Consider the following 25,954-nt stretch of genomic DNA (forward strand, 5'->3'; position numbering starts at 1 on the left):
TACTGTTGCTACGCTGGAAATGTTCACACACTCCACTTACTCCGGGCATCTGATATCCTGATTGGAGACGACGCAGATTGCAAGTAAGTCGGCTAGCTGTTGCTCATTGCTTTTGCTGCGCAAAATGCCACCCAAATAGGACTTATCCCGAGGTTCGATACAGCCTTGACAGCCGAAAGATGCGGCTGTGGCGTTGCTATGTAACACTGTTATGCTGCTCGTACATAAAAGCCGTCTAGTCCGTTCCGCGGGCTTACAAGCTAATTTTCATAATGCACCCTCTGCAGTTGCAAGCTGTTGACTATCGCCCTGTTGCTTTTGCTCCTGGGATATGGCGGCCACACAGCAGAACAAGGACCAGTTCAGCACCTCTGATATCGAACTCAGTTTCGCCGACAGCGAGGAACGAACACGTCGTGAGTCGCAGATCAGTACCGATGCACCCCAGCTGGAACTCCTTCACCACTGCGAGCTAGATGCCGCCAACTCAGACGATTGTCTCCGCAGCTCACGCGAGAGAGTACCGAGTACTGCTTTGAACTATGAGCTACCGAATGCCCCTCTGCTTGAGAAGCAATCTGACCTCCCTCTCGGGTGGCCAACATCACCGCGACCCGTCAAGATATCCTTTGGTAGTGCCACCTGGAAGATTCTTGTTGATCTTCTCCTACTGGTTCTCTCACTCACATTTCTTGCTTTTGCTCTATTCGTCATCTGGTACAACGGTAAACCCACTAGCCGCCACCAGGATGCAGCTGAGAGGATCAAACAAGCTTCAATATGGGTTCGTATGTATCCGGGCGTGTCAGAAAGCTCATTCGCTCATCCTGCCTAGGGCCCGACAATCTATCCCATACTCTTTGCCTCAGTGGTTGGGAGAGCGACGTTTGCGATCTTGCTTTGGAGGCTTGGAAAAGGCGAACGAATCGGCAATTTGGACACACTTGCTAGTAGCTCTTCGCTCACCAGCACCGTGGTCTCACAGTTGCAACTCCGAGCTATCAGCTATGTAGGCGTCGGTCTCATAGCTATATGGATACTGTCTCCTGTGGGCGGTCAAGCATCTTTTCGACAGATAAGCTACGGGCCAAAAGACTTTCCTGAAAATGCGGAATTTCTCTACATCGTGCCTAGCCCGTGGCTGTGGCTGCCTGATTACGAATTGTTCAAGCCCACCTTGGACAGCTCTTACCTCGCTGCCCTCATGAGTCAGACTACTACACAAGGCTCTCCACGCGATACCTGGGGTCACGTCAAGGTACCTCGGATCGAGCATTACGAAAGCACATCCCCTCTCGGGGATGAAGGCTGGTACAGTACAGAAAACAGCACTCTGGAATCTTACTCTTCGTTCATTGGTGTTCCCATGAGTGGAATGAATTCACCGGAGTTCATTGACTACTCCACCACGATCCAGGCGAAGTACTTTCATCTGGAATGTGATCGATACCTCGATGATTCCGACGATTGGGACGCCCAGTTCACATTCAACACCACAAGGTGGCTGGGGTACGTGTATTGGAACGAAAATGTCACGAGCCGTGCCGAGATCCCTCCCGATGAAGTTGAGCCTTTCGCGTTCGTCATTGTCAGCAACTCATTACTGGGACTCATCTGGGATTGTACGATTCAGACAACGTACGTGGAAGCTGAAATCGCATGCTCTACGTATGATGCCTGTGCTGTGGTTCGTATTCGACGCTCTCGCCTCGCACACCCACCGCCAGCATATACCCAACTGGGTCCGCTGGTAGGATTCCAGAACACACCTTGGGAATCTGCGCTTGTGAATATGGCTATTGAAGATGGCTCAACTGACGCGTTCTACGGGTATGACGACGACGCCGGTTCTAGCTTCCTTAGCATGTATCACATGTCACAGGACTATTACGTAAACCCCACAAACATTGTAAATCTGCAGGACGTTGTGGTGGATTATAAGACTATTGTCCCACGTCTCAGTCAGGTAGTCAATGCATATTGGGCGACAATGAACGGCAAAGCCTCGCTCAGGGGTAATTTTGACGCATCCACCCGTCGATCAAATGCAAATGTCTCTTGGTACGATCAAGATCAAGATGATTTCCATAGCATGGATTCATTTGATCAAGGCAACGCGGAAACTCTAGCAAAAGCATGTCCGAGTACAGGAACAAGACGCAGTAACGTCGAGGTCTTCAAAGCGCACTTCGGCTGGGTCATTGCGCTTATAGTCTCGTCGACCGTGCTCATCGGAGCGAGCCTGGTGCCTTTTTACCTCCGCACCTTTCTCCCGCACGGCCCAGACGTGCTCATGAACTTCTCTAGTCTGGCTGCGAGAGATAATCCTTACGTAGCTTTACCGGCGACGGGCACATATCCCGACGCAGCTGATCGATCGCGATTGCTGAAGGACGTGCGCATACGTTTTGGAGATGTCGAAGAGGGCGGTGAGATCGGGAGGTTGGCGATTGGACGGGCGGACGGGGATGTTGCGCCGCTGAGGAAGGAGAGGAAGTATGCGTAAAAGCTCCGGGAAGTAGGTGGGAGATGAGGGTAATCGGATGTCATGATACTACGTGTTGGACACGTGCTTTCAGACTGTAGCGACGATGGTCTCTCTACTTGCCGGTGCAACGCCTGGATCTAACAACGCAACTCATTGATAGCGCAGTGGTGGAAATTCCTGGGGATGTAGCGCGAAGACTACAAATGAAGTTGCATGGCGCTTTAGTATCGTTGTTAGCACATGTCACCCCCACAAATTAGCATCATATATGAGATAGCAATGGTCCGCGCTTGTGATAATGCGTTAGACAGCGGTTTTCGCAAGCTAGGGTAATCCATTCTGTCAAGACAGAATTGTTCCACAATGGAAGGATTGAAGTTCTCTGTGCAGTACATCGTAGCGGCCGTTATCAACCTCAACAATTCGGGGAGAGAGCAACGACATGGGTGGACATTATCCGCAGATATATTAATGAAGAGAAAAGCACTATCAAAAGCCAACGGCAAACGGGAGAACCTAAACAATCCTCTAAAAAGCTGATCTCACGCCTGATAGTCTCTCCATGAATGCTTCATGAGGTTCTGCCCATCACCCCACCTAGAAAATTGGTTTTGCTATTTGACGATTTCACAGATTGCTAATCATGCGAGTTTTCTGCAAGGGACGTGTTTTTGAAAGAGTTCACAGACTTATAACCACGCGCCGTTTGTCTCGTACGATGAATAGCAGTAGGCTTCAGTTTGGTCTTCAACCCGTCAAAGGCAAGCCGTACTGCTGCTTGAAGTACTCCCCGGCGTCCTTGAAGGGGCGGATTCAGTTCAGCCAGCGCCCAGCCAATAGCGTTCCACGTCTTCTCATTGTCCTGGTCATCACCCTTGTACTGATCTCTTGGAACCAGGGCCCGAGGATAGATGCAGTTGTCTATCTTGAATCCATGAGGTAAACTCTCGATGTCAACTTTCTCGATGTCGTGTCGAAGGGTATAATCTGTTTTGACCCCATCGTGAGAGTACTCAAATGCAATCCAATCAACAGCATCCACGCCTTGTCGCACAATTTCAAACCGGGGTTTCAAGCCTTCGAATGCTCCAAGCTCTTCCGCAGGAGATTGAGAGGAAACACCTAGGTTTGTCGGTATAGAGTCTTCGTGTACAGCGTCTGATGAATCCGACGGTGATTCATTTTCTCTTTCTCCTGCTTCGACATCAGAGATGGTATCTAGGCTGCTTATATAGTTGCTGTCATGGCTTTCGTCATCCGCCGATTCAGCGTCCGAGTCGACACCGGAAGGTAGTATTGCAAGTGCGATTTCCTCCATATGACGTGCAATATGAAGTGATAACACATCACGGTTCCCCGAAGTAAAGTCAACACACAAAGGGCATGTCACTTCTGAGACTCGGGCGTCCATGCCGTGCTGATCTTGTAGATGGTTCATCAGCCCCTCGCCGTTCTCCCAAAAGACGCTTGTTCCGTGGCATTCGGGGAAGAAACAAGCGTATGCGAGTATATCATCAAACACATGCTTTCTAGAACGACATGATCAGCGTTGTTGTAATTGGAGTGTTGCAATGAAGGTCAACTCACTTCCATGCTTTGGTTCGTTGGAACTGTACCTGCTTTTCGCAGATCTCGCATGTGAAGGGCTCGCCAGCCCGCGCTTGGGCTGGCAATGGCGGCACACGCTTGTGACTTGCCTCAGCCCTGCTCGACACCATTGAGGGCTCGTAAAGTGGTTCTGCTTTTACTCCCGCAATTGTTTGGGCTGGTACCGAGGTACCCAGACCAGAGTCGTGGAAGATGGTTCTTGCTTTTTCGAGAGTCGTCTCTTGAAGCTCCTGCTTCATTGCTTCCCGTTGCAGACGAAGGATGTGATTATATCGATCCCAGTTCAACCTCCCAAGTTGTGCCACCATTTCTGGTGGAGCAAAAGGGAACTTTTCTGCAACACTGCTAGCGTAGGCTTGTTCCGGTAGGGTTTCTCCAATGTCTTGGATAGTACGAGGCTTCTCCTCGTCGAAAATTTCTTCCGCCGGCGATTCCAGGCTGGGTGCCAACATGACCAGTGTATCAATCTTCGTACGGAGGGTCTGACACATTGTCTCCGCGTCTTGCTCGGGCTGATAAGCGTAATCATGTTGTCGACCAATCATGTCCGTGACTTGTTCCAGGGCAGTCGCAAAATCGGTAGACTGTAAAATCTCTTTTCGGTGATGTTCACTGATGACAAGGTTTATCAAAGCTGACTCGTGTAAGTGTTGAGGCGACATAGTGGTGTGGGTGAAGTCTACTTACAAGTGCTCACAAATCGAGAGATGGATACAAGAACGGCCAGGCAAGTGTTGCGCAACTGGGGAGAGCCTTGAAGCACATCGTCGAGCTCGCCTCGCGGCAGTCCAAGGTCGGTGCCCCAGAATAACAAAGTCGCGCAGGTTGACTCTAGAGAAATGTAATGCGCGGCATCACTAGATTGGCTTCTGAACTCCTTCATGATGAGTCCCAGCGTCTCTGTGAGAGATTTGAATAGTGACCCAAGAATTCCTAGCTCCTGGAGTTCGACATGTTGCACAGTGTCCAGGGCGAGCAATTGTGAATCCTCGTCCTCCTCTTTCTTCACAGAAGAGTGAGCTGATCTAGCTTTGCTACTCCCAGTCGTTTCCTTCACGTTTTCGAATTGGGGTTGAGAGTCGATATAAGGCGTGAGCTTCTGATCCAAAGTCTGATATACGAGTGACCCGATGTCATCCACGAACAAGGGATATAGCAAGTCGACGACCTTTTCCGCGGTCGCCAATTCCAAGGCACGCTCGAACGGAATCCAGACGCCTTTGAAATGTGTTGGCCCGAGTTTAACCACGTGTTTAGTCTTCTCACTCTTCAGCAAAGCGCCTTTGCGTGCTGCTGTCATACCAGCCAATGTGAGCAGCTTTGTGCCGTTGATCATACGATTGTCGTCGCGACGAGCTACGGAGACACCCCTAGTCTCGATTTGATAACAGTGGCAGCCTTCATCTTTCCAAAAGGTGCAAGTGACTGTAGGCAAAGCCCCCGGAGTAGCGATCTTGCCTGCGCGACCGAAAGCGACCGGTAGGTGGTTCTCTGAACCAGAACTGGAGAAGGTATGGGCGCCCGGAGCCCTTGCCGGCAATTGTGTTGGAGGCGAATTGGTTAGCTCACTCGCTGGAGACGACGAGGTGTCTTGCGTGCGTTCCATTTCAGCCTGCCGGGGCTCCCTCTCTAAGCCGCCTTCGTCGGCAGCCGATGCATTACGACGGTTCTTTGGTGGAAGCATGCGCGCCGACTACCAGCGGGCACGGTCAGTAGATGCTCAAAGGCGGGAAGACAATGGAATAGGAAATGCGCACCAGCTGAGAGAGATCATGTTGCTTTTGCCAGGATGCCGACACGGCTGAGAAGCCACACGTGAACGGGCTGCGCATTGGAGGGGTATGCGCCTATCGCATTGGAGGCCAAACTGCGCCTCGTTCAATCAACCTTGGAAGAGTGCGCATCCCGAGACTCATCAACCCCCATGTCTTTTGAGACTCATCTTTCACACCATGTCCGGTATCGAAATCGCAGGTCTAGTTTTCGGTGTTGTGCCCATTGTTGTCGAGATTCTGAAGTCATACGGCACAGCCAAGCGCACATTGGCGACCTTCTCACGACACGCGGAAGTTGCATACGACATCCAGCTGAGATTCGAAGTAGCAGCAGCGAACTTTAGCAACGAATGCCGCCATCTGCTGCAGGCTGCCATCGCCCATCCGAGCGATGTCTCTGAGATGATGGAGGATCCGACCCACAGGAGCTGGCAGGAACAAAGAAAGGAGATCGAACAGCGGCTGCGAGATTTGATGCAGCACGATTACGAGCTATGCGAGAGCATCGCGACGCGACAACGCGATATTCTCCGTGAGACACGGAACAGCCTGTCCAAGCTCGAGAATAGCCTGGGTAACGCAAAACAGTCCCAACACGAGTTCGCACGGAAGCTTTGGAACGCGTTCAATACAGCTCGCAAGGAGAACGAGTACCTCCGACAGCTTGATTCGTTGGACAGATGGAATAAGTCGCTGGGCAAGTTGTGTAAGCAGAGGCGCAAGATGCAGAAGCGTCGCAATGTTCCTTCGGCTTGCATCATCCGCAAAGCCGTGCCAAGGAGCTACCAGCAGATCCGCGTCGCCTCACAACAATTGGGAGAGTCGATCCATGACTCCTGGTCTTGCACCAACACCTCTCACAGTGGACACCAGGCGAAGTTGTCGCTCGACGCCAAAAGCGAGTACGATAACGTGCAACTCGACGTTGTCATCGCTTGCCAGCCAAAGCCGAATGCGGCATTCCAAAAGTATGTCAGAGCGGATATTCTTCGCGACCCGAAAGGAAGTAGAAGCGCTGTTGACTAACGACGATGTGTAGTCCATCTAGCAACGTCCCAATATGGCTGCAAATTCGGTCCATTACATCCCTCGCGGTGTGTACGGCTCCAACGTTACCTCCACAGGCACTAGCGAACGCGTTTCGTTGTGGGATCAACGACGCGTCGGGAGCTACGACCCCGACGCCGCCCATCAAAGCCAAGTCGAAGAAAAGAGTCCGAATCAATGATCCCAAAGATGACATTAAATGTGTTCGAACAACACCGACAAGCCACACGTTAGCAACACAAGCACAATCTTTCGTCATGCTAGATCTAAAGACAACAAAAAGCGTATGCTGTCATGTAACGAGAGTGCGCTCATCTACATCGGCATGTCAAGATAGCTGCGTGGGGTTTCTTGAAGTCGCGAAGAGTCAGCCAACAACCCGCTTCATGTTCTACGATGCCAGCAAGCTCGCGACCAACGATGTGCCTTCTTGTAACCGGCGACAAGGAGCACTACCGATCAAGAACCTCGTGCAACGCTTCCAGATCCTGCAAAAGATCACACTCGCGCAAAAATTGGCTGAAGCTGTTCTCCAATATCATTCAACCTCTTGGTTGCCGCAAGCATGGACTCTCCAAGATGTAGCATACTTTACGGATCAATCTCAAGCCGACGCCAACAATGTGTCCAATGCACTGGACAGCTTGCATTTGAGCAACCGCTTCCCAGATCCAACCTCGCCGGACAGTGTGTCACAGCAGTCCTCTCTTGATCTGAAGCATAACTTCGGCATCCGCAACTTGACGCTAGCTAAACTCGGCGTCGCGCTACTAGAGATATGTGCTCAGACGGATAGCACGACGCCGCAACTGGAGGGGTCGCCTCAAACCCGTGAGATCATCGCCGCGAGAAAGCTGCTTGATGAACAACATCATTCGATCACGACTTTAGGCTCGCGGTACCTGCAAGTCGTGCGCAAATGTCTATACTGCGACTTCTCCTGTGACGATGACCTCCATGGCGAAGCGCTTCAAAGTGCGGTGTACACCGAGGTCGTGTGTACTTTACAGGATATGGGAACTCAATGGAAGAAAGTGTTCGGTCTTTGAAGGATTACGATGGATGTTCGATGGGATGGACTCGGTGTATAGCGCCTGTGGAAAGCTAAAGAGCGCAAGTTGATAGCCTTCATGGTTGTTTTAAGAAATCGCATCGATCCGTGCCAGTGCTAGGCCAATGTAGCATAATCTGGGCTCCACATGCGCAGGTCGTTGCGAACGACATTATCGAAGAACAGTCAAGCATTACCCTTAAACTACGCCAGATCAAAGACGCACAGAGGTCCAAAGATCTCAGAGGTCAACTTCGCCCGGTGTGGTCGTCTTGGCGATAACTCGGTCGCAAACGTGATGGTCCAAAGCACGACAATGCTCACTCGGCGAAGCTGTCTCTTCCTCATGCATCTCTTATAGAGACACCACGGTCTCTGAAAAGAGCTTTTTGGAAGGCTCTGAGACTACCTCGGCGTACGTTACTGTGGCCGACACGCTCCTGTCCTGCGTCGTTCTTCGTCAGGCAAGAAGGCTAAAGAACGAGCGTATTGACACAGCGTACGTGTAGGCCTGTGTATAGATGAGACATCGTGACTAGAGAACAATGGAATACTTGGTATCGTGGGCTGTAGATCAAACATCTCGGTGATGGCAAGACGAAAGTCGCAACATGCGCAAAGTCTAGGTGCAGCTTTCCATTCCGATTCCGAGCGGAACGATGACGTCGGCAGCTAAGCCACTTTAGGTAACGCGCTCATTCAGCCCCCTCTACCAACCTAGGCAGCACTGAGGTGTGGCCTTGCTAAACGCACCGAGGTCAAAGATGATAGAACGACATATATGACAATAACTTTCCAATAACAACACACAAGCAATGCATAGCTTGTAGTTCGCGCAATATTAAGTGTATTATTGTACATACTTAAGTAAACCTCGACGGGAATGCCTAGGTAGGTAATGTTACGCCCATCAGCGTGTGCTGCGATGAACTAAGAAGGTATAGGGATGACGGAGGCGAAAAAAACGCCGGTCCGGGTAAGTTATAATCCCAGACATCCGGGCATTGAAGAAACAGAAAGATCATGTATGAGATGCCGCATCGGCACCGTATGTACCGTGGTTGACAGCCTATAGGTCGAGCTCGCTGACACCAGGTTCACCATATTCAACGTCTGGATACTCCCAGAGCTCACCGCAATCCGCCCCCTTCTCGATGGTGTTCTGGAAGTGAGATCCCTGCTTAGAGTAGTAGATTTGATCCTGTCTGGCTGTCGAACCTTCTTGTAGTCCGTCTTTCGCCACCAGTGAAGTATCCTGGGGTTGTAGCGAGGTGGTCGAGGGGACCATGTGCTCGAACCATACATGCATTGCCAGATCTCGACCGTGAGAAAACGATGTGGTGGTGATGGAGACGATGCCTGGTGATAGCCTCCTCTTCTCACACGCGGGGCATTTGTAGCCATCAGGCGTTTCGTAATCTTCCAGGTGGGTCTCGAAGTGTATTCCGAACTCCTTCTTCGACCTCCAGTATCGGTGTTTTCGCTCCTGACATCTGCCTCCGTCACCCAGGCATCCGTATACACGAGCCGACGGCTTGTTGATAGTCGCATCCACCGCATCCTTCATCTTTGCTCGCTTGCTCCCTTGGCTTCCGGTCGCGTGCGTGGGAGAATGGTCAAGCCTTTCCTCGAGAGGTTCACGCTTAATCGTCGGGGGATCCCCAGCGATGGCAGGTCTTGAATAAGCCACTGACGTGTATTAGCATGATGGTGTTGGAATTAGAAATCCGCCATATACATACCGATATTCTCAACTCTCTTTGTAAGTTCTTCCGATGGTATCTCCGCCATAATGGCAAGATCATGGAGATTTCCGGAAAGGGTCATCATTTTGATGGTTTCAACATAATCAGGTATGTTTTTAGGGTCATTACCCCTTCTCAGGAAGTCATATATGGCCTGGTTCTGCCTCTGCGTCGTGGTAGCCTCCGTAGATTGCGGGTACAGAGGTGGAACCGGCCCGAGGTGGAGATTCTCAGCCAAGCTCGAATGAATGCCCCCGGTCTGGTTGGGTTCGTATGTTTCGGCAGTTCCATGCACCGAAGATGTATGCAAGTATTGACTCGTTGGGAACCGCCGTGTTGCAAGTCCGACTTTGTCATCGCTATGACCTGGGATCATACGTCCCATTGTCGAAAGGGCTTTGACTGTGACTGAGTTGTCATCATAGGCTGTTTCGTGTCCGTACGTACTGCTATGAGAGGATGCAGCAGAGTAACAATGAGGTGCCTGGGAGTCACTACCAGGCCGATGGGATAGTTCAGGTTCAGCCATGAAAGCAAAGATCCTGCCCGATATATGGTGGTAGATGTCGAAAGCGAAGGGAAAAGGTATGCAGCACGGTCCAAGAAGGTTGGTATCCAGGCAGGGCCACGGGGAGATGTAGACGTTGGCGGATTAGGATGGTGGCGAGTGAAGAATAGGCCGTATGTTCATATATGTCCTGATTTTATGGAGGAAGACCATATATATAGGGCGGACTATCTGCGTCAGGACCGACCGAGCCATTGAATGGAATGAAAGTGTTGTAATTGATAGCAGAATTGTATGGAGGCTCTTGCATCGAGCCCGAAGCCGCTGCGGCGCACTATCGATCGGATGGTTTCTGAAATGTTTCATGAGTACGGATCCCGGATAATGCTTCAGTACGAGCCTTGTATTCAACACCAATTCTATGACTCGATGCTGACAATGGATATGCATTACCACATGAGGCGAGCTGTTGACTTTGTATATGTGAGAGGGTTGGTAGCTGATGTGGAAAGATTTCATCTGATGCGGCCATGTCTCGTTTGAAACTCGACCCTGACGCCATGGACGAAGTTGTGGCTTGGCTAGGTACTGGAGGACACAGGGCGTTCGGATGTTGCGTTGGCGAGCGTCCATAGGTAGGTAAGCGAAATTGGTTTGCGGTCGACTGTTCCTTACCACAGCCAACCGAGGCGGACAGCCTGGGGTATGCTGGCCTGCGCGAGCGCCAGAACACTGCTGTCGAAACTTTTGTTTACAGTCTTTGCGCGGATTGCGCAACTATCCGAGTTTATGCGCATCCGAAAGCTTCTTGTTGGAAGCCTCCAGGGCTCGCTCGGAAAGCACCTGGGCACCTGGGCATGCTTTCCAAGGTTATCCGTACACGCACCGGACCCTGGCCCTGACAGATTACACGTGCTGCGCAGAGCTATCCGCAAATACTAGACCCGATTTAGCCTGGATCCACATGCCCTTTTAGGCCTTACAACTTTTACAGCGTAAGCAATCCAAGGATTAAGGCTGCAGAGGACCGCCCTGGCGGTGTGACGGCGAGCGAACAGACCTCGGGAATGCGCGAAAGGGGGGCCGGGCACGATCAAGATGGCAATGAACGTACGATGCCTGCGGCTGGATCAGATCTTGAATGCCATGCGCAGTGACATGCAAGGCAAATGTAGTCTGCTTCTCGCGGTCTTCTTTATCAGATTCGTTTGATCTTCGAGCGCATTCTCAGCTGCACGATATCTGGATAGACCCAATAGACTTGCCATAAAGCATAGACGGTCGTTGATTACGGCTTCACAAAGCCAAACAGTTACCGGCGGATGATCACTTAAAGCAAGTACAAGTGCGGGCAGTGGAGATGACAGCTGCAACTCCCGCCCCAGGCCCTTGTAGCGCTTGCAGTCTGGATGAGCGATGCGCACGAAGCAACCTGCACGCACACCGCAAAGATTAGAGTTTAGTCCCGCCGTCTCTTAATTTTCCGCTTTGGCCTTGTGTGCCTGCCACGACCCATTAGTAGCCGAGATCACGTGCGACGGCAGCGACGATCATCCACGGGTCTCACGTCCTGCTACATAGTGCCGAAATTCAGGACGAACGTGGCTTACTAGAAGCCCGATTTTGCCGGTCCCTTTCTCAGCCCTACCTAGGTAAACTTCACACATCTCGTTCCAAACACCTTCCAAGCCGGCATTTCGTCATCTTACCAAAATGGGATGCTTCGAGAACACTTGGCAAGAAGAAGATCACGTTGCGTCGCCAGATGCAGCTGGATTACAGTGTGATAGACAGAACATGCGCCAATACTTTTTCCCATGGCAACATACTTGTTGCAAATGCTTCACATTCTACTCGATCATATCACAGTCGTGTCTGTGCCTTTATGTCTTCATTGAGAGCTGGAGTAGTTCAACCTTTCTCCAAGACCCTGCGTTCCACGGCATGCCCCTCGTATATCCTCTTCTACTATTCCATGACCATTTCCGTCTCCATCAGATCATCCCCCTCCTCTACACCCTCATCTCTTCCCTTCCCTACAGCTTGCTTAACCCCCTCTTCCGCAACCCCATCTCCGTCATCGATCACCCCTTCACCCGCCCTCTCCTGCATAATCCGCTCCTCTTCCTCCCTGGTCACTCTCACACTAATATCAGGAACAAGCACCTCTCCTTCCTTCCTGCGCCTGAAAATCTGCACTTTCCCTCCCTCTCCGTCTTCCAGTTCGGGCTTCGGTGCGGCCTTTTCTCTCTTCCTTCCTTTCCTCTTGCTCTTTCCCGCTTTTTCTTCTTGTTCTTCGACTTTCTCGTCCCGGAAACGTTTCTCCAGCTCATCCATGAATAGTGGGAAGTTCACTATATTATGCTTTGCTTGCGCTTCGTCGTATGTACCGTACCCGTCTTTGTAGTCGTGCGTCCAGGTGTCGTGGTGATATCCGGTGTTCCAGCGGTCGGGTGGGAAGTAGACGTGGAATTCCTTGTACCACAGAACCTCCCAGGTCTGAGGCATACTGGGTTCCTTCTTACTCGTGTCGCCTCCAGTGGTTTTCTTGTTCGCCTTGTTCGCCTTGCTCTTCGTTTTCTTCCCTTCTGTGGTAGCGGTGCTGCTATCTGTGGTCTTCGGCCGCTTCTTCTGAACCGTCGCACCGCAGTCATTGAAACGCAGCGTGTAGCCGTGCTTGAAACGGTAGTATTCGACATAGGGAAGTGGGTCGCCGTCCTGTTCTTTGAGGTAAAGGACAAGGTCGTCGGATTTCTTCTTTTCGCGGATCACTTGTAGGGTGCTTTGAGAGCCGAATGTTAGCTTTGCGTTGGATGAATGGTGCTCGTGGACGTATAGGAATGGTACTAGAGCTTGATTAGCATCGTGCCGTCTCCGCGAAGAGGTATCAGATGGCAGTGTATAGTACTCACCGTCGCTGGTGTCTCCAGAGTCAGCACCGGATGGATCAGCAGGACCAGATAAGTCGATGAATGGGCGTCCTTTATCCTGGTCGTCACCCCCATTGCGCTCTGAAGCAGAGCTCACCATGATACCGAGCTTCTTCCTGCGTGCATCCTCCTCACCTGATTGAGTGGCAGAAGGGGGAATCGGTTTGGCAAGCTCCTCCTCGGACTCATCCGGTGCACTCAGCTCCCTCATATAATTTGGAATGTGTTGGTCAACACTCTCCATTGGATGTATGTAAATAGTGGTCTGTTGGCACCCAGGTGGGCTATGATGCACCGCAAGCGTCTGCTCTAGCTGTGCGGGTATAGCAAGAACGTTGTGGGGACCATTGGTGGTCAAAAGGGCCTGGTATTTCGGCATGCGAATAGTGTCCGGTGTCCGGTCCCATGTAGAGTCCCATACCGGGTAGATGCGGTTGTCCTTCTCGCCGTATCTGACTACCGACGTTTGACCGTTGTCGTTCTTGGGGTCGATGGCAATGTACAGTCCTGGGACCTTGTGTACAAAATACTTTGTGAAATCACCTTTTTCATCCTGAACGCTTGCGTTGTTGGTGTCCGCCATACTCAGATGGTGAAAGTGGAAAGTGGTCGTATTGTGAACGTCAAAAAGGCTGCGCGGAGGTCTCTATATCTTGTAAGTATAGTGAGAAGCTTGCTCAAATCCCTCGTGACGTTTGAGCATGATCACACCTCATGATCCTAGATCCTTAGTAACAATTGACGAGACTTTAACGAAACGCAGAAAAGTTCTTCTCGCTGCAAATGTCGATTATGGTCGTATTAAGTACGGTCGTCGAGTAGTTACATACTGTTCCGTTCCTTCATTTCAATAGCTTGTAGCCATCATTTCTGTCTTGGCGTTTCGCGAGCAGCGTTGAGCTTCGAAAGCACCGGAAGCGTAGACTGAGGTCGAAGACGTGTGGAAATGGCCCAAACACCTCGTGTAAGGTACGACGGGATCGCGCGTCATGCGCCAGTAATCGCAAGACGCGGCTGGCGTTGCGTCCAAAGATCGGCCTTCGAAATCCTCATACGTCGGCTCGATCGTAGCGCCGCAGGGTCTCTGCGCAGGATTCCTTCCATTACTCTGCGTCGCAATGCGGCATGTTTCTGCCAACACATCCATGACCCCTCCAACCCATGGCGTATATGCCGACAACCTGCACAATATATACAATAGCGTGCCATCTCAAAAACGCCTTTGGGGTATCAAACGCCGTACAATGCCGTAAAATCGTGCAGGAAAGATGTTCATATCGTCGTCCATTACGTCGCGATAGACCCGCTCAAGGATTCGAATGAACGAAACGTGCGCCCTGGCATGGCGAGCGAGCCTGCTTGAAAGCTTTTATCCTGCCTAGCATCCACCCAGACACCCAGCTACGCTCGCCTTCGCGGCTTTGGTGGTGGCCTAATCGGATGGAGTATCCGAGGCGGCATTCGATGCCGTCGTGTTCGAACTGGAGACAGCGGCCGTCTTTCGCACAAGCCCGTTGGCATTTGTCGAAGGACTTGGAGGCTGTCTTGCCTTTTCGGTATGTGACGTCTTCGGACATGTTGGACCAGTCTTCGGCCCTCTCCTGCAAGTGTGGCTCGATCATCGTAAAGAGCTCTTCGAACATGAGCGGCCGTTCAGGATGCGATCGCGCTTGCTCCCATTGGGAGAGTCGTGTGAAGTCGTCTTCACCGAGATGGTGCATCGTCATGATGGCTTCGCACCACTGCTCGTTGTCGAAGCGCATGCTGAAGGGCTTCTCGCCGTTGAACATGGGCCAGTATCCGCGGAGGGAGACTCCGCTCTTCTTCAGCACCTGCGCTAGCATCTCGTCTCCGCAGCATTGCTTCTTGACGTCGACGCCGAAGAAGTGTGTCCCGGGGAAGTGCTTGTTCTCGCCAAACATCCTGCCCAGCGCCATGATCTTGTCCAGCGCCGCGCGCGATAGCACGAAGCCAGTCCCTCCATGTGCAAAGGTGGTCTTCTTCTTGGGCCAAACGGGGGATCCGAAATAGTGGGCCGTCTTGGGGTTGAAATTGGAGAGGAAGCGGTAGAGGTTGTCGTAGTTGACGTAGGTGTCGAGTTCCAGGAAAACATACCACTCCGACTCGGGCCGCATGTATGACGTCCACTCCATCATGGGCAGGAACTTGTACTTGTCCAGCCGCCACCCCTCCTCCGTCTTGTCCTGGGTGCTGTTCGTGGCCTGTATGCGGTCGTATACGTCAAAGTCGGGGTTGTTGAACTTGTACTCCGGGCGCAGGTGGGCGAGGGCGTCGGCAATCTCGAAGCCGTTGAGCGAGTCCTTGCGGTCCGAGAAGATGAGCAGGTCCTGCTTGCACCTTCCCAATCGATTGAGATATAGCGGCAGCTGGGTCGCGACTTCCCCGGCGCCAATCTTCAGGACTATCGTGACGCGCTCCATGACGCCGGCGGTGAAGGGCGAGCACTCCTCACCAAAGTGCACCGGAGCGACGGGCGCGGGCCCAGCGGGAGGGGGCCGCTCCTGCAGTATGTCGTAGCCGCGCTCGCCCCGCCATAGCCGGAAGACGAGCGACGTGAAGAGGAAGGTCACGAGGGTTATGGCGACGCACAAGAGGCGCAACGGCGTCAATCGCACCCTCATGGTGGTGGTGGTGCGAGACTGAGTCCGTCATGTTTGCATGAGCGGGCCTGGCGCGCGCAAATTGGCGCTAGTCCCAGCTCCAACCCGGCTAGCCGGCCGTTCTATGCGCGCCTCCGCGGGCGGCCTCGAACGTCTCTTCATCCGACATCACCACATCACAACATCACAACATCACACTCACAAGCATCATGGTAACACCGACTCTGGCTACAGCCCACGAAGATACAACACACCTTAGTCATTGGTACCTCATTACGCTTTCTAAATAGCCATCTTGACCTGCCAGTCTTCATCCCCGCCAGACACCCGGAACTCAAGCGAGCTAATCTTTTCTCCATCAATTCCACCCCGGAGACGCAGACGCGTTAATATCCCTCCAAAGTAGTCCACCCGGTTCCGATTGCCGCACGATACGTAGCGCGCAGCCTCTGGCTTCATAACTAATGTCAACACCCAATCCATCGCGTGCCTACGCACACTAGATGGAGTATGACACGACACTGGCTGTGCGCGTAGGGTAAGAGCATCCATATCCTTCAGCCACAAACCGAGTTCTAAGAGCGACGGAACATAATCAATCGCCTCAAAAAGACTAATCGGCCTGTTCTCAATAAAGACTTCGGCCTTGGGGTGACAACGCAGCCACTCGCCTAGCCATTTGAGGTCGACACTGGTGTTTGATCCCCAGCCGTGATCGCGACTGAGTCCGACGAGTAACTTACAGGCGGGAAGTGGAGCAAAGACCGACGTATCACTATAGAATGTCCGGAGGAAGCGTTCTACTAGCACAAAGTGGATACGAGTCCTGACGGAGCCAAAGTACAAAGGCATGTACTCCGACCGAGTGGTTCGGCATGCATTGCCAAAACCGACCGCTGTCGACAGTCCGACGCCTGAGAGGCAGTAACCATATATCCGGTTACGTAGTTCTGGAACAATGATTAGCAAAGTGCCGGCAAGCTCATCGTCATCACCTACCACCGGGAAGATCTAGGAAGCTTTTGGGTTTCGAGATGTCTGAGGTCTTCGTGTGTGAGCAGTGCGCGTTCATTGATTCAAGAGCGGTGCTCGAAGGCCTGTTGCCCGACATTTCCATGCCGTCAGGTACGATGCTACTGTTATCTAAGGATTTGCAAACGTGCGTGGTCGATTTGGAATGAAGAGTTAAGAGGTATGCGGTTGAAGGTACGGAAGCACGTTTCCAGGTTGTCGCCCTCGGAGAGTGTCATTATATCAGCGATGTGCACAACACACAGCTTTCAACAATGCCTTTCACCCGGCCTTTCGTCAATTGGGTGTCGAATGAATGGGAAGTGTCGGCTTCACACTTCCAGTACCGCTTCACAGCCTGGATTGCACTGTACAAGAACCTCTTCGAGAGTCTGTGTACTTGCAACCCTCTTATACTTTCACTAATCCAATGGCATTACAGACCTGATTGGCCGCGGGTACGGCGAGTCTATACCTACCTTGTCGTCGCTCCAAAGTTTGCAAGGGGCGAAGTTCTCTGCGCATCGCCACGCTGCCTACAAATCGCGGCGCCAATCCTACCTTTACCTACACATACAACTTCTCAACTCGTCACGTACAACCGCTAGACCTACCGAAAGCCTCGAACACAATGGCACCCTCATTCACAGAGTAAGTATATCACAATGCAACATCCTTGACATCTTGCTAACACATTCCAGGATGTTATCTTCCGCGCAGTTCACGTTCCTCCTAGGAGCCACCCGCGAGCCCGTCACCGTCCATGGCGGCATGATGTCAAAGGAATCTGAGCCCTTAGATCGCCTTATCAACGGACCTATGAAGGAAGCACAGGAGAAGTGCGCCGCTCTGCCCCATGTCGATCGCGACGTCTTCCTGGGCCTCGTCGAATACGCATACCGCAGTGACTACAACGTCCTTCCCTGCGAAACTGACCTCAATATTATAGTCGACTCCCATGTCGAAGCTGACATGGAGGCTAGATCGTGCGAGACCTTTGACAGTTGGGTTCCTACAATAAGCGAAGAAGACTATGCCAAAGCAACCACTCCTGAAAAAATGTGGCATATGCCACATTTTTACCCAACACCCTACGAGCGCTTTGTCGTCAAGGAGCAATGTCCATGCTATTATGGAGAAGATTGGGACGAAGTCGCCTCGCACATGAAAGAGCAACACGTGGGCCAAGTAAACTACGAGCACAAAGACGTCTTCCTCTTCCACGCCAAGATGTATTGCCTCGCTGACTACTACCTCATCCCCGCCCTGAAAGCCCTCGCCATATCCAAGCTCCACGTCGCACTACAACTATGCATGGAAGAAAAATTCGTAACAACCCCCGAGCGGGTCGAAGATATCGTCGCCCTGGCTTCTTTTGTCTACAACAGCGACAACACTCAAGACCACGATACCCCTTCGAAGCGTGATGCCCTGCGAGAGGAGATATTGGGTTACATCATGGCTCAGATCCAACACCTGGAGCTGCAACCTGCGTTTCAGAAGACGCTAGGTGGCGAGGGTCAACTGGCGATTGATGTGGTTTCTTCTCTCAGGAAGGGGCTGAGCGAAGGGACGGAGAGGATTAAGGCTGCTATTGCATATCGGGAACGGATGGAGGAACAACGTTTAGGACGAGGAGGCTATTACGCCCTACAAGCGAAGTTCGATAGATAGTAAGGTTATGGAGTAGGTCGAATGACTATTTCCTCTTCATTAGTCCTGTAGCTGCTTAGCTACCTCCAAGGTTTGCACAGTGACATATGTTAGTCATACGGTATCCTTCCTGCGGCTTCGTCTGTCGTCCCATCAAGCAGGGGTCGGCTCATATCGCACCCTCGGCGTCCGCTCCCTTCGCCGCAACCTCCCCCTTCTCCTTCCCTTCTTCCTTTCCCCCCTCCTCCACCATCTCCTCCCCCTCCTTCTTCCCCCCATCCTTCCCCTTCGGCCACCTAATCATATTCCACTCCCCACCACACCCTACAAACCCCGCATGCAAATACACCGCCCTCGCACTCGGCCTACTCTCCAAATACACAACCTCCCCCTCTGCATCCGCCTGCCCCAACGCCCACTCCATCAACCTCTTCCCCACACCCCTCCCTTGCCACTCCGGCCACGTAAGTAGTGGCGCGAGATACCAATGCCGTTGCCCACCCGTCGCCTCCCTCCTTACCTCATCGTCTTTGGCGAAGCGCTCACTCCAGTTCTCGCTAGAGACGTGCGACCACATGAGATCGAGATCTGCGTCGGTCCAGTTTTGCGTCTCGGCCCAGGAGTAATGTGTGGCGGCGCTGCGACGGAAGAGGTTGTGCACCGAGGGGTTGGTGGGGAGCGTCCAGCCTGCTATTCCGATTGTTTCGCCTGTGGGAGTGTAGATGGCTTTCATGAAGCAATGGTGGGGGTCGGTTATGGCGGGGGTTAGTCGTTGGGCCATGCGTTGGATACGGATGGCGAGGCTGTTTTCGCCTGCTGGGCGGATCTCTGGGGGCTCTTTTTTGGCCCACCAGTCATCTGGGAAGCACAGGTAGAGACCTTCGGCCTGGGTGGGGGTGTTAGTTTGATGGGGTTTATGGGTGGGAAGGTCAGATGGGTTGGGTGCTGGATGAACTCACGATCTTCTCAGCATCATCAGGCGTGCATTTCTCGATACGCAACTCCGATTCTGACAACCGCCTTGAAGGCTCTACGGGCATTGTCTGGAAGCCATCTGAGTTATCCGTCGGCACTTTGATGAACTCTGCTTTTTGCCCTGCCATGCTTGCGAGTGTTGTGGTCGAAGTCCTTAACGTCGAGGCATGCGCAAGATGAGGAGTGACAACGGCATTGAGCTACCTAGGCAGGCAGGCGCCCTTCAACACACTTATGTAGATACCAGAACAGTAGACCTGCGTGATGGTAGTAGCACTACGCCCCTTCTTAGCGCTTACTCGCGCGAAATTATCCGACGGAATGCTCAAATGCTCGCAATTAATCGACTCATCCTTGCGCATGTGCGTCGGAGTAGACACCGACCGAGAGCGCTTGAGGAGAGGGCGAACGCGATGTCACGCGTTACCTGAAGAGGGTTAGTCGCGGACGTCATTGTTCCGCTCGGAGACGGAATGGAACGCGGCACCTGGGTGTAACAACATCACGACTTTGACACTATTATTGGCCTTACGCTGAAGCTACAGTTTACAGCATTATGGATGTTGCTCGTCGATTTCTTGAGATTCTCGAAGATTCAACGCGACATCGCGTCCGTCACACTGGCGGGGAAGATGATCACCAATGTCATCCAGTGTTTGTCGTCCGTTATCAGGCTCTCTGCTGATCAACAACAAACATCTTCAAGCGTCAGAAATGACCTTAGCAAGCTTCTGATCGTGATAGCAGTACATAAAGCTCGTCTTCTCAGGAGGCCGATGCCGGTCCTACCACTTCGATCATTCTCGCCAACGTCGATATGGACACTAAACACCATACTGACCACACTGAAGAGAACCCCGAACTGACCGAACAGCAATCAGACGTGACCGCCTCCGAAGACTTCTTTCAGCATGCCAATAAAAGTGAAGAGGAAGAAGACGGCGACGCAGCGATTGCCTCTGCACCCGCTATCACTGCGCCTGTAGATATGGACAACCGTGAGTAGACTGGAGTACATACATAACATCACGGTGAGGTACTAACCATCCTCAGCGCTACTCCTTCACGTACACGAGCATCATACAAGCCACGCCACCCTTACCCTCGACGAGGAAACCATGTTACTATACCTCAACCCCACACAAGGCACCTCAACCCGGAAGACCATCCATTTCAGAGGCAGGGGCGGTGAAGACCCACTCGTCATCAAATGCTACCCTTTCAAAGAAGGCCTCACCCTCCGTTTTGTCGATTGCGATCTCTGGACTACAACCGGCCGGGGAGATGATAAAAGATGGCATAATTACAAGGAATACCATGTCCATCTTCCGCAGGACATATGGCATGCAGGTTTCTCTCATGAAGTCATGACTGGTCGTGAGAGAAGGGCGTATGGTCCGCATAACCCACAGCAGGCAGAATACAACGCTGGTGTCTTTCCCCGGTTTATGGATGCATTAGAGAGAATGGTGGGAGCGGAGAATATGATGAGGTGCAAGAAAGTTGGCGATGAGTTAGTAGATGATGATGCGGAGGAGGAAGACAGTGATGGAGACGTTGAATAGGTTGAGAAAGAGGGAGAAGATCTGCTAGAACAGTAGGTTTGAACATACGGCCTTTGCAATTGTTTGTACTGGTAAGACTATCGCAATCATGTCCAAGCTGAAAAGCAGGTTTGTGCAAGCTGTGCGCCGTACTCACGACATAAGAGGCTCGCCTTGTCGCCTAGTTCATGCTGGTCAGTCCGCCCCAACCAGAATTTACCCTATCAGTATGGAGAACCCCGAACAAAACACTATCGAGCACGAGGATGCCGAGCATCAAACCGCCGAACGTATTGGCGCCGAACGTCAGACCACCGAACCGGATACCACTCAAGATGCCAAAACAAAAGGCCCAGAAGAAGGCGCCAAAGATGAGTACTGGCTACATGACAACATCGCCGGACTCTACATCACGATGAACCCAGCAAACGTCCACGGCCGCACCACGGTGATCAGACATGCCGGTAGCGAGGACTTCTTAGTGTGGGACTCTTCATGGGACCAGACCCGGCCATTCGCTGAGATGACAGTGGAGGTAGCCCGGAACGCGGCTCATTCTGCCCTGGGCGTTGTAACCAATTACGAGAACTTGAATCAACCGATTACAGTCTATCATGCCCCGGTCAAGGGTATACCTAGCATCATGCGATCCGAGCCTAAAAGCGCGCGTCTTGGGTTTGTTCAGGAGTACGCGAAGGCACACGATCCAGCGCGGGTGACTGAAGATGACTTCAAGAGGCCTATTCCGGCAGCTAGAGTGGGCGATAACGTTAACCCGATAGTCACTGGCGACTCAACGTCCGGCAGCACCGGTGTTGTAGCTTCAGGTTTGGATGACTGTAAGTACTCTATACCGCATCAGCAAGTTGGCAAGACAAAGCTAACATCATATCAGCGTTATTCCTCTATGCTCACGAGCACAATGCAAGCTGGGTCACTCTGATCCTCGACTTACAAGACCCGAGCGCACCAAAGATGCAGCTAGGCAAGAACAGACGCGTCGATCTTCTGCAGCAAGACGATACCGATGAGCCCTTTCATATCGAATACTACGCCTTTAAACACGGATATACCCTGCGTCTCAACAATTGCGGCCATACTACACAGATCAGAGGAGGCCCTATAGAAGGGAAAATCTTCAAAGGTAAGAGCACGAAGAGCAGCAGAGCGACAATCAAGTGGAAAGAGTTTCACCTGCATCTACCCTTTGATCGTTGGCATGCTCCGTGCAAGCATGACACGTGGGAAGGAAAGTACAATGGTAGGGCGCAGGGTATGCACAACGAAGACTATGCGAAACACAATGTGGTCATGTTTCCGAGGTTTATGGATAAGCTAGAGAAGATTATCGGGGAAGGACGTATATGGATGAGCACGCAGAGTGACGGAGAGCTTGATGACATTGACGCAGAAGACGAGGAGGAGATTGACGAGGAAGGTGAGGAGAGCGGTGAGGAGGATGATGGTGGGGAAGCTGCTTTGGAAGGTGGCAATGGAGGTAGTGAGTAGAGTACAGTAGACAACGAGAACATATGCGATGCTATATGGAGGAAGGATGCGCGTTCATGAAGACATTGGCGTCTGACAAGATTCACGTGATATTGCAGTAGGCCCTTGGGGCACATACTGGTTACGGCCAGGTCTTCATCACCCAAGACGTGCGCGAACGATGTCAGGCTAGGCCTTGATATTTCCGCATGCCATTCCCGAAAACAAAACTGCATTGTAATCACGACAGATTGATGTTTTGTAAAACCAATTACGGTAGTAGAGTATATTGATGGAACGCAGAGCCGTGATAAGATTGAAAGGGCTGGCGAGCACTATACCAAGGACAACGATGCCTTCCAAAATCCCAAGCTTCGATACAGGATGATACCTTGGCAGCTTTTTACGCCCATGGTAGAGGCTCCAGAGGAGAATGAGGAGAATGAGGAGGATGAGGAGGAGGCTGAAGAGGTTGAAGAGGTTGAAGAGGTTGAAGAGGCTGAAGAGGCTGAAGGTAAGACAGCTCGAGTGCCTCATCCTTCCATCGCTGACGAAGACGTAGCAGAGTCCAGTGAAGAGGGAAACGACGAGGTCGAGACCACAAAGGTATGCGTCCGTCGGCATGGCACAAAATCATACTACCTCATCATCAAGGACGGCAAGCTCTTTCTCGTCCCCTTCGACCACGCGCCAGACTGGGATCGCATGCTGAGAGAGAAGCCAAAGGTCTCCGGTAAGCTGCTCAGGTTCAGCAACCAATGTAAGTCGTACCAGATCCCGTGTCTTCAAACGTCGCTAAAAGTTTCCAAAGCCAGCGTTGAGGTCTCCCAGTTTCCCAAGGGCTACGCCATCCACATGGTCAACTGTGGTCTCAAATCCAAGAAGAAGAAGGCGAATACTGCAGTCGGAGACCCAAAACGAGAGGCGGTGGATGACAATACTTTCTACCTCCTGCACCCAGCGACGAACACTCTTACCCACCGCGATTACAAAATGTTCACGAACAGGCAGGGTAACACGGTCGTAGAGGGGAAGAACTACCCACAGTGGCACGCTGGCATTGCCCAGCATAATGCGAATGTGTTGGAGAAGTTCCTCGATGAGTTGAAGGCCCTGGTGACGAACGCTGCCGGCTCATGGACCGACAACAGGCATTGGTCGCGACATCGTAGGCATTGATCGCGACATCGTGGTGGTGCGGAGATTCTAAGGGGCCGGCGAGGTGGACATGAAAAGAGGATCGTGGGTGTTTTGGCATGTATCCAGTCATCAACTCTTGTTAAAGCATGCGCGATCAAATTACAGTAAAAGTGTAAACGTGAATCGCGTCGCAAAGTCCAGAAGACAGGCAGCAGCAGGTCCAGGTCTTGTGCTTGAGCTACCCCCTGACGAGCCCGCCCCACCGCCAAGCCCCGGCTCCACAAAATACCCGTCCTGTACCTCGGTGAAATTCCCCGAACACCAACATATTACCATTACCCAATTCCGCATCTTCCCAACACAACCGCATCCCTTCGAAACTGTGCCATGCGCTTGCCGATCCGTTGAATGGAACTTGACGCCGAAGTTGCCTAGACAGGTAGGTAATGTGATAGCAAGGGGATGGAGGTGTGAGTTACTGAGGAAGATGCTCCGTGGCCAATGAGCGGGAGGGATGGGTATGGGAGCTAGGGTGAATGGGGAGTAGTGGTGGAAGAGGGGAGTACCTAGGTACTGTGGCATATGGGGTATGGGGTGTTATTGGTGGCCGTGCTGTGACGGTGGATGAGGAGCTTATCGATGGTTGGATTTATATAGGAACGTACTTTTGCGTATATATGAGGCTTGCGACGTGCGTAGATCATGGCCATGGCCGCATACATGTTCAGCGTACCTACTTAGGTAGAGACGTCACATGGCACGATTCTGGCCAGGTGCCCAGGTGCTATCACAAGGGCGCCTCGATTACTCCACCAATGAAGGGTAAGCGCAATGCTGAACAAAGATGATTTTCAAAATGCGAAGATATGTATTCTACTATTACAACGATGGGAACTACATGCGATGCGGGAATATGTGATGCAGGGGTATTGTGTTGCCAAAAAACGCCAAATGGACTGTGCTGGGCCGGAGCCGAATGATGTGATGCGAACGCCCAAAACTACCGATGATATGCCGGGGGGTATCTTACTACAAGACTATCGAGAGAATGCGGAGAAGAAAAGGAAACAGTCGCTACACGATGTGCGATAATGCGATACTGCGCCACCTCTTGGTCTATTGTCGACTCTGCCTGTTCACTATAACCAGGTGCAGTAGCCATGCGTGGCTTGAGTGAGATGCGAGATGCAATGCTTGGGAACGAGCATATCAACGACGCGACCGTCTCCGACCACTCGATTCACCACTCCGATTGCTTGGTCTAGCTGAGGCCTGCGAACTGCTTACGCAATCCCAATTGAAAGGTATCTGCGATGTCGGGATGGTAACGCCCTCATACCTTCGCAGCCTCTCTCGTCGCGGAGGTGGGGAGGGTTGCGCAAATGCTTCTTGTCGGACTTCCTCAAGCGCCTGGTTGGTAGCGGCGAGTACAGCGAACCGTCTGTCAGGCACGCGACGAGCAGTTGTGTTTGGTGTGCGAGAACGCGCTTGGCGCGGAGAAGAAGCTGACTGGTCGTGCTGACGAGAACGGTGGTGGCGGTTCTGAGATCGTGATGACTCTGGACTTGTCTGGGATGCAGTCGAGGAGCGATGCTGGCGGGACGAGCGGTTGCTACGGGGCGAAGAATCCAAGGTTTGGTAACCGCGATGTTCGCGCTTGGGTGTCTTTGGCGGGGAGGGCGCAAAGAGTGACCACCCCCGAGAAGGTTCTGGTCGGACGTTCTTCTTCGATTTTGAATGTCTCACAGGGTCGCGCTTTGCTCCGCGCCCGCGCAGAGTGCTTTGCGACGTTTGCTTTGGGTGCTGCCGCCGACGGTGTTGACTTCGGTGGGGGCGTGGGTTCAGCAGAGCCTCCTGCGATGAGTTGACGCTACTTGGCTCAGCTGCACGGCGATAGACCTGCGGCACTTCGACGTCCAGTGTCGAGCGGCGTCTCTCGCGAGTCCGGTATGCATCTTCGTACTGGTGTTGCGATCGCGGTCGGTGCTCCTCCCTCTCTCTTTCGTGGCGCGGTGACCGCGGAGATCGCGGGGTAGAGTCACCAGATCTTCTTCGTCTGCTCGAGTCTTTGGAACTGCGCTTCTCTGAATATTCTGCAGCGACTGGCCTTCCCTCACCATGAAGCGCGCTATCCGCCGGTCGGTCCCGCCTCTTTTTCTCGTCCGACGACGACGAGTCCTTACGCTTTTTGTTGCCTGGAAAGCCAAAGTTGAAGGACCAACACATGGCGATCAAGATGCAAGTCTCGGATCGCTATGCGCCTAAGGTTCAAGTCCAGTGTCCAGGTTCTGAAGAGGTGATGACTGCATGCATGCAGATGCCGAAGTTCGGAAAGCTAAATTCGACGATGGGGGACGCGGGTGATACTTA

At 52.3% G+C, this 25,954-nt stretch overlaps 12 protein-coding genes across 12 annotated transcripts; 7 read left to right on the forward strand and 5 right to left on the reverse strand.

Moving 5' to 3' along the window:
- Positions 1-331: 331 nt before the first annotated feature.
- Positions 332-2,506, forward strand: J4E84_010387 (uncharacterized protein; the record flags this gene model as incomplete). Its single annotated transcript, XM_049392942.1, has 3 exons — positions 332-725; positions 1,095-1,638; positions 2,164-2,506. The coding sequence occupies 3 exons, from the start codon at positions 332-334 to the stop codon at positions 2,504-2,506; spliced, it is 1,281 nt and encodes a 426-aa protein (XP_049239336.1).
- A 1,565-nt stretch (positions 2,507-4,071) lies between these two features.
- Positions 4,072-5,432, reverse strand: J4E84_010388 (uncharacterized protein; the record flags this gene model as incomplete). The annotated part of the gene is made up of 2 exons (XM_049392943.1): positions 4,072-4,730; positions 4,784-5,432. The coding sequence occupies 2 exons, from the start codon at positions 5,430-5,432 to the stop codon at positions 4,072-4,074; spliced, it is 1,308 nt and encodes a 435-aa protein (XP_049239337.1).
- Positions 5,433-6,048: 616 nt separating this feature from the next.
- On the forward strand, positions 6,049-6,897 carry J4E84_010389 (uncharacterized protein; the record flags this gene model as incomplete). Its single annotated transcript, XM_049392944.1, has 1 exon — positions 6,049-6,897. One exon carries the CDS (start codon positions 6,049-6,051, stop codon positions 6,895-6,897), a length of 849 nt encoding a protein of 282 aa, XP_049239338.1.
- A 407-nt stretch (positions 6,898-7,304) lies between these two features.
- On the forward strand, positions 7,305-7,967 carry J4E84_010390 (uncharacterized protein; the record flags this gene model as incomplete). The annotated part of the gene is made up of 1 exon (XM_049392945.1): positions 7,305-7,967. The coding sequence occupies one exon, from the start codon at positions 7,305-7,307 to the stop codon at positions 7,965-7,967; it is 663 nt and encodes a 220-aa protein (XP_049239339.1).
- A 1,071-nt stretch (positions 7,968-9,038) lies between these two features.
- J4E84_010391 (uncharacterized protein) lies at positions 9,039-9,799 on the reverse strand (the record flags this gene model as incomplete). The annotated part of the gene is made up of 2 exons (XM_049392946.1): positions 9,039-9,658; positions 9,712-9,799. The coding sequence occupies 2 exons, from the start codon at positions 9,797-9,799 to the stop codon at positions 9,039-9,041; spliced, it is 708 nt and encodes a 235-aa protein (XP_049239340.1).
- A 2,391-nt stretch (positions 9,800-12,190) lies between these two features.
- J4E84_010392 (uncharacterized protein) lies at positions 12,191-13,735 on the reverse strand (the record flags this gene model as incomplete). Its single annotated transcript, XM_049392947.1, has 1 exon — positions 12,191-13,735. One exon carries the CDS (start codon positions 13,733-13,735, stop codon positions 12,191-12,193), a length of 1,545 nt encoding a protein of 514 aa, XP_049239341.1.
- Positions 13,736-14,459: 724 nt separating this feature from the next.
- Positions 14,460-15,794, reverse strand: J4E84_010393 (uncharacterized protein; the record flags this gene model as incomplete). The annotated part of the gene is made up of 1 exon (XM_049392948.1): positions 14,460-15,794. One exon carries the CDS (start codon positions 15,792-15,794, stop codon positions 14,460-14,462), a length of 1,335 nt encoding a protein of 444 aa, XP_049239342.1.
- A 1,621-nt stretch (positions 15,795-17,415) lies between these two features.
- J4E84_010394 (uncharacterized protein) lies at positions 17,416-18,458 on the forward strand (the record flags this gene model as incomplete). Its single annotated transcript, XM_049392949.1, has 2 exons — positions 17,416-17,435; positions 17,486-18,458. The coding sequence occupies 2 exons, from the start codon at positions 17,416-17,418 to the stop codon at positions 18,456-18,458; spliced, it is 993 nt and encodes a 330-aa protein (XP_049239343.1).
- Positions 18,459-18,606: 148 nt separating this feature from the next.
- Positions 18,607-19,540, reverse strand: J4E84_010395 (uncharacterized protein; the record flags this gene model as incomplete). The annotated part of the gene is made up of 2 exons (XM_049392950.1): positions 18,607-19,323; positions 19,397-19,540. 2 exons carry the CDS (start codon positions 19,538-19,540, stop codon positions 18,607-18,609), a joined length of 861 nt encoding a protein of 286 aa, XP_049239344.1.
- A 689-nt stretch (positions 19,541-20,229) lies between these two features.
- On the forward strand, positions 20,230-20,977 carry J4E84_010396 (uncharacterized protein; the record flags this gene model as incomplete). The annotated part of the gene is made up of 2 exons (XM_049392951.1): positions 20,230-20,410; positions 20,466-20,977. The coding sequence occupies 2 exons, from the start codon at positions 20,230-20,232 to the stop codon at positions 20,975-20,977; spliced, it is 693 nt and encodes a 230-aa protein (XP_049239345.1).
- An 88-nt stretch (positions 20,978-21,065) lies between these two features.
- On the forward strand, positions 21,066-22,465 carry J4E84_010397 (uncharacterized protein; the record flags this gene model as incomplete). The annotated part of the gene is made up of 2 exons (XM_049392952.1): positions 21,066-21,795; positions 21,852-22,465. The coding sequence occupies 2 exons, from the start codon at positions 21,066-21,068 to the stop codon at positions 22,463-22,465; spliced, it is 1,344 nt and encodes a 447-aa protein (XP_049239346.1).
- A 233-nt stretch (positions 22,466-22,698) lies between these two features.
- On the forward strand, positions 22,699-23,623 carry J4E84_010398 (uncharacterized protein; the record flags this gene model as incomplete). The annotated part of the gene is given in 2 exon segments (XM_049392953.1): positions 22,699-22,705; positions 22,725-23,623. 2 exon segments carry the CDS (start codon positions 22,699-22,701, stop codon positions 23,621-23,623), a joined length of 906 nt encoding a protein of 301 aa, XP_049239347.1.
- Between the last annotated feature and the right edge of the window lie 2,331 nt (positions 23,624-25,954).

The sequence above is a fragment of the Alternaria hordeiaustralica genome (genome assembly GCF_023758085.1).
Source record: "Alternaria hordeiaustralica strain BMP 2776 chromosome Unknown scaffold_40, whole genome shotgun sequence".
In the NCBI taxonomy this organism is placed as follows: domain Eukaryota; kingdom Fungi; phylum Ascomycota; class Dothideomycetes; order Pleosporales; family Pleosporaceae; genus Alternaria; species Alternaria hordeiaustralica.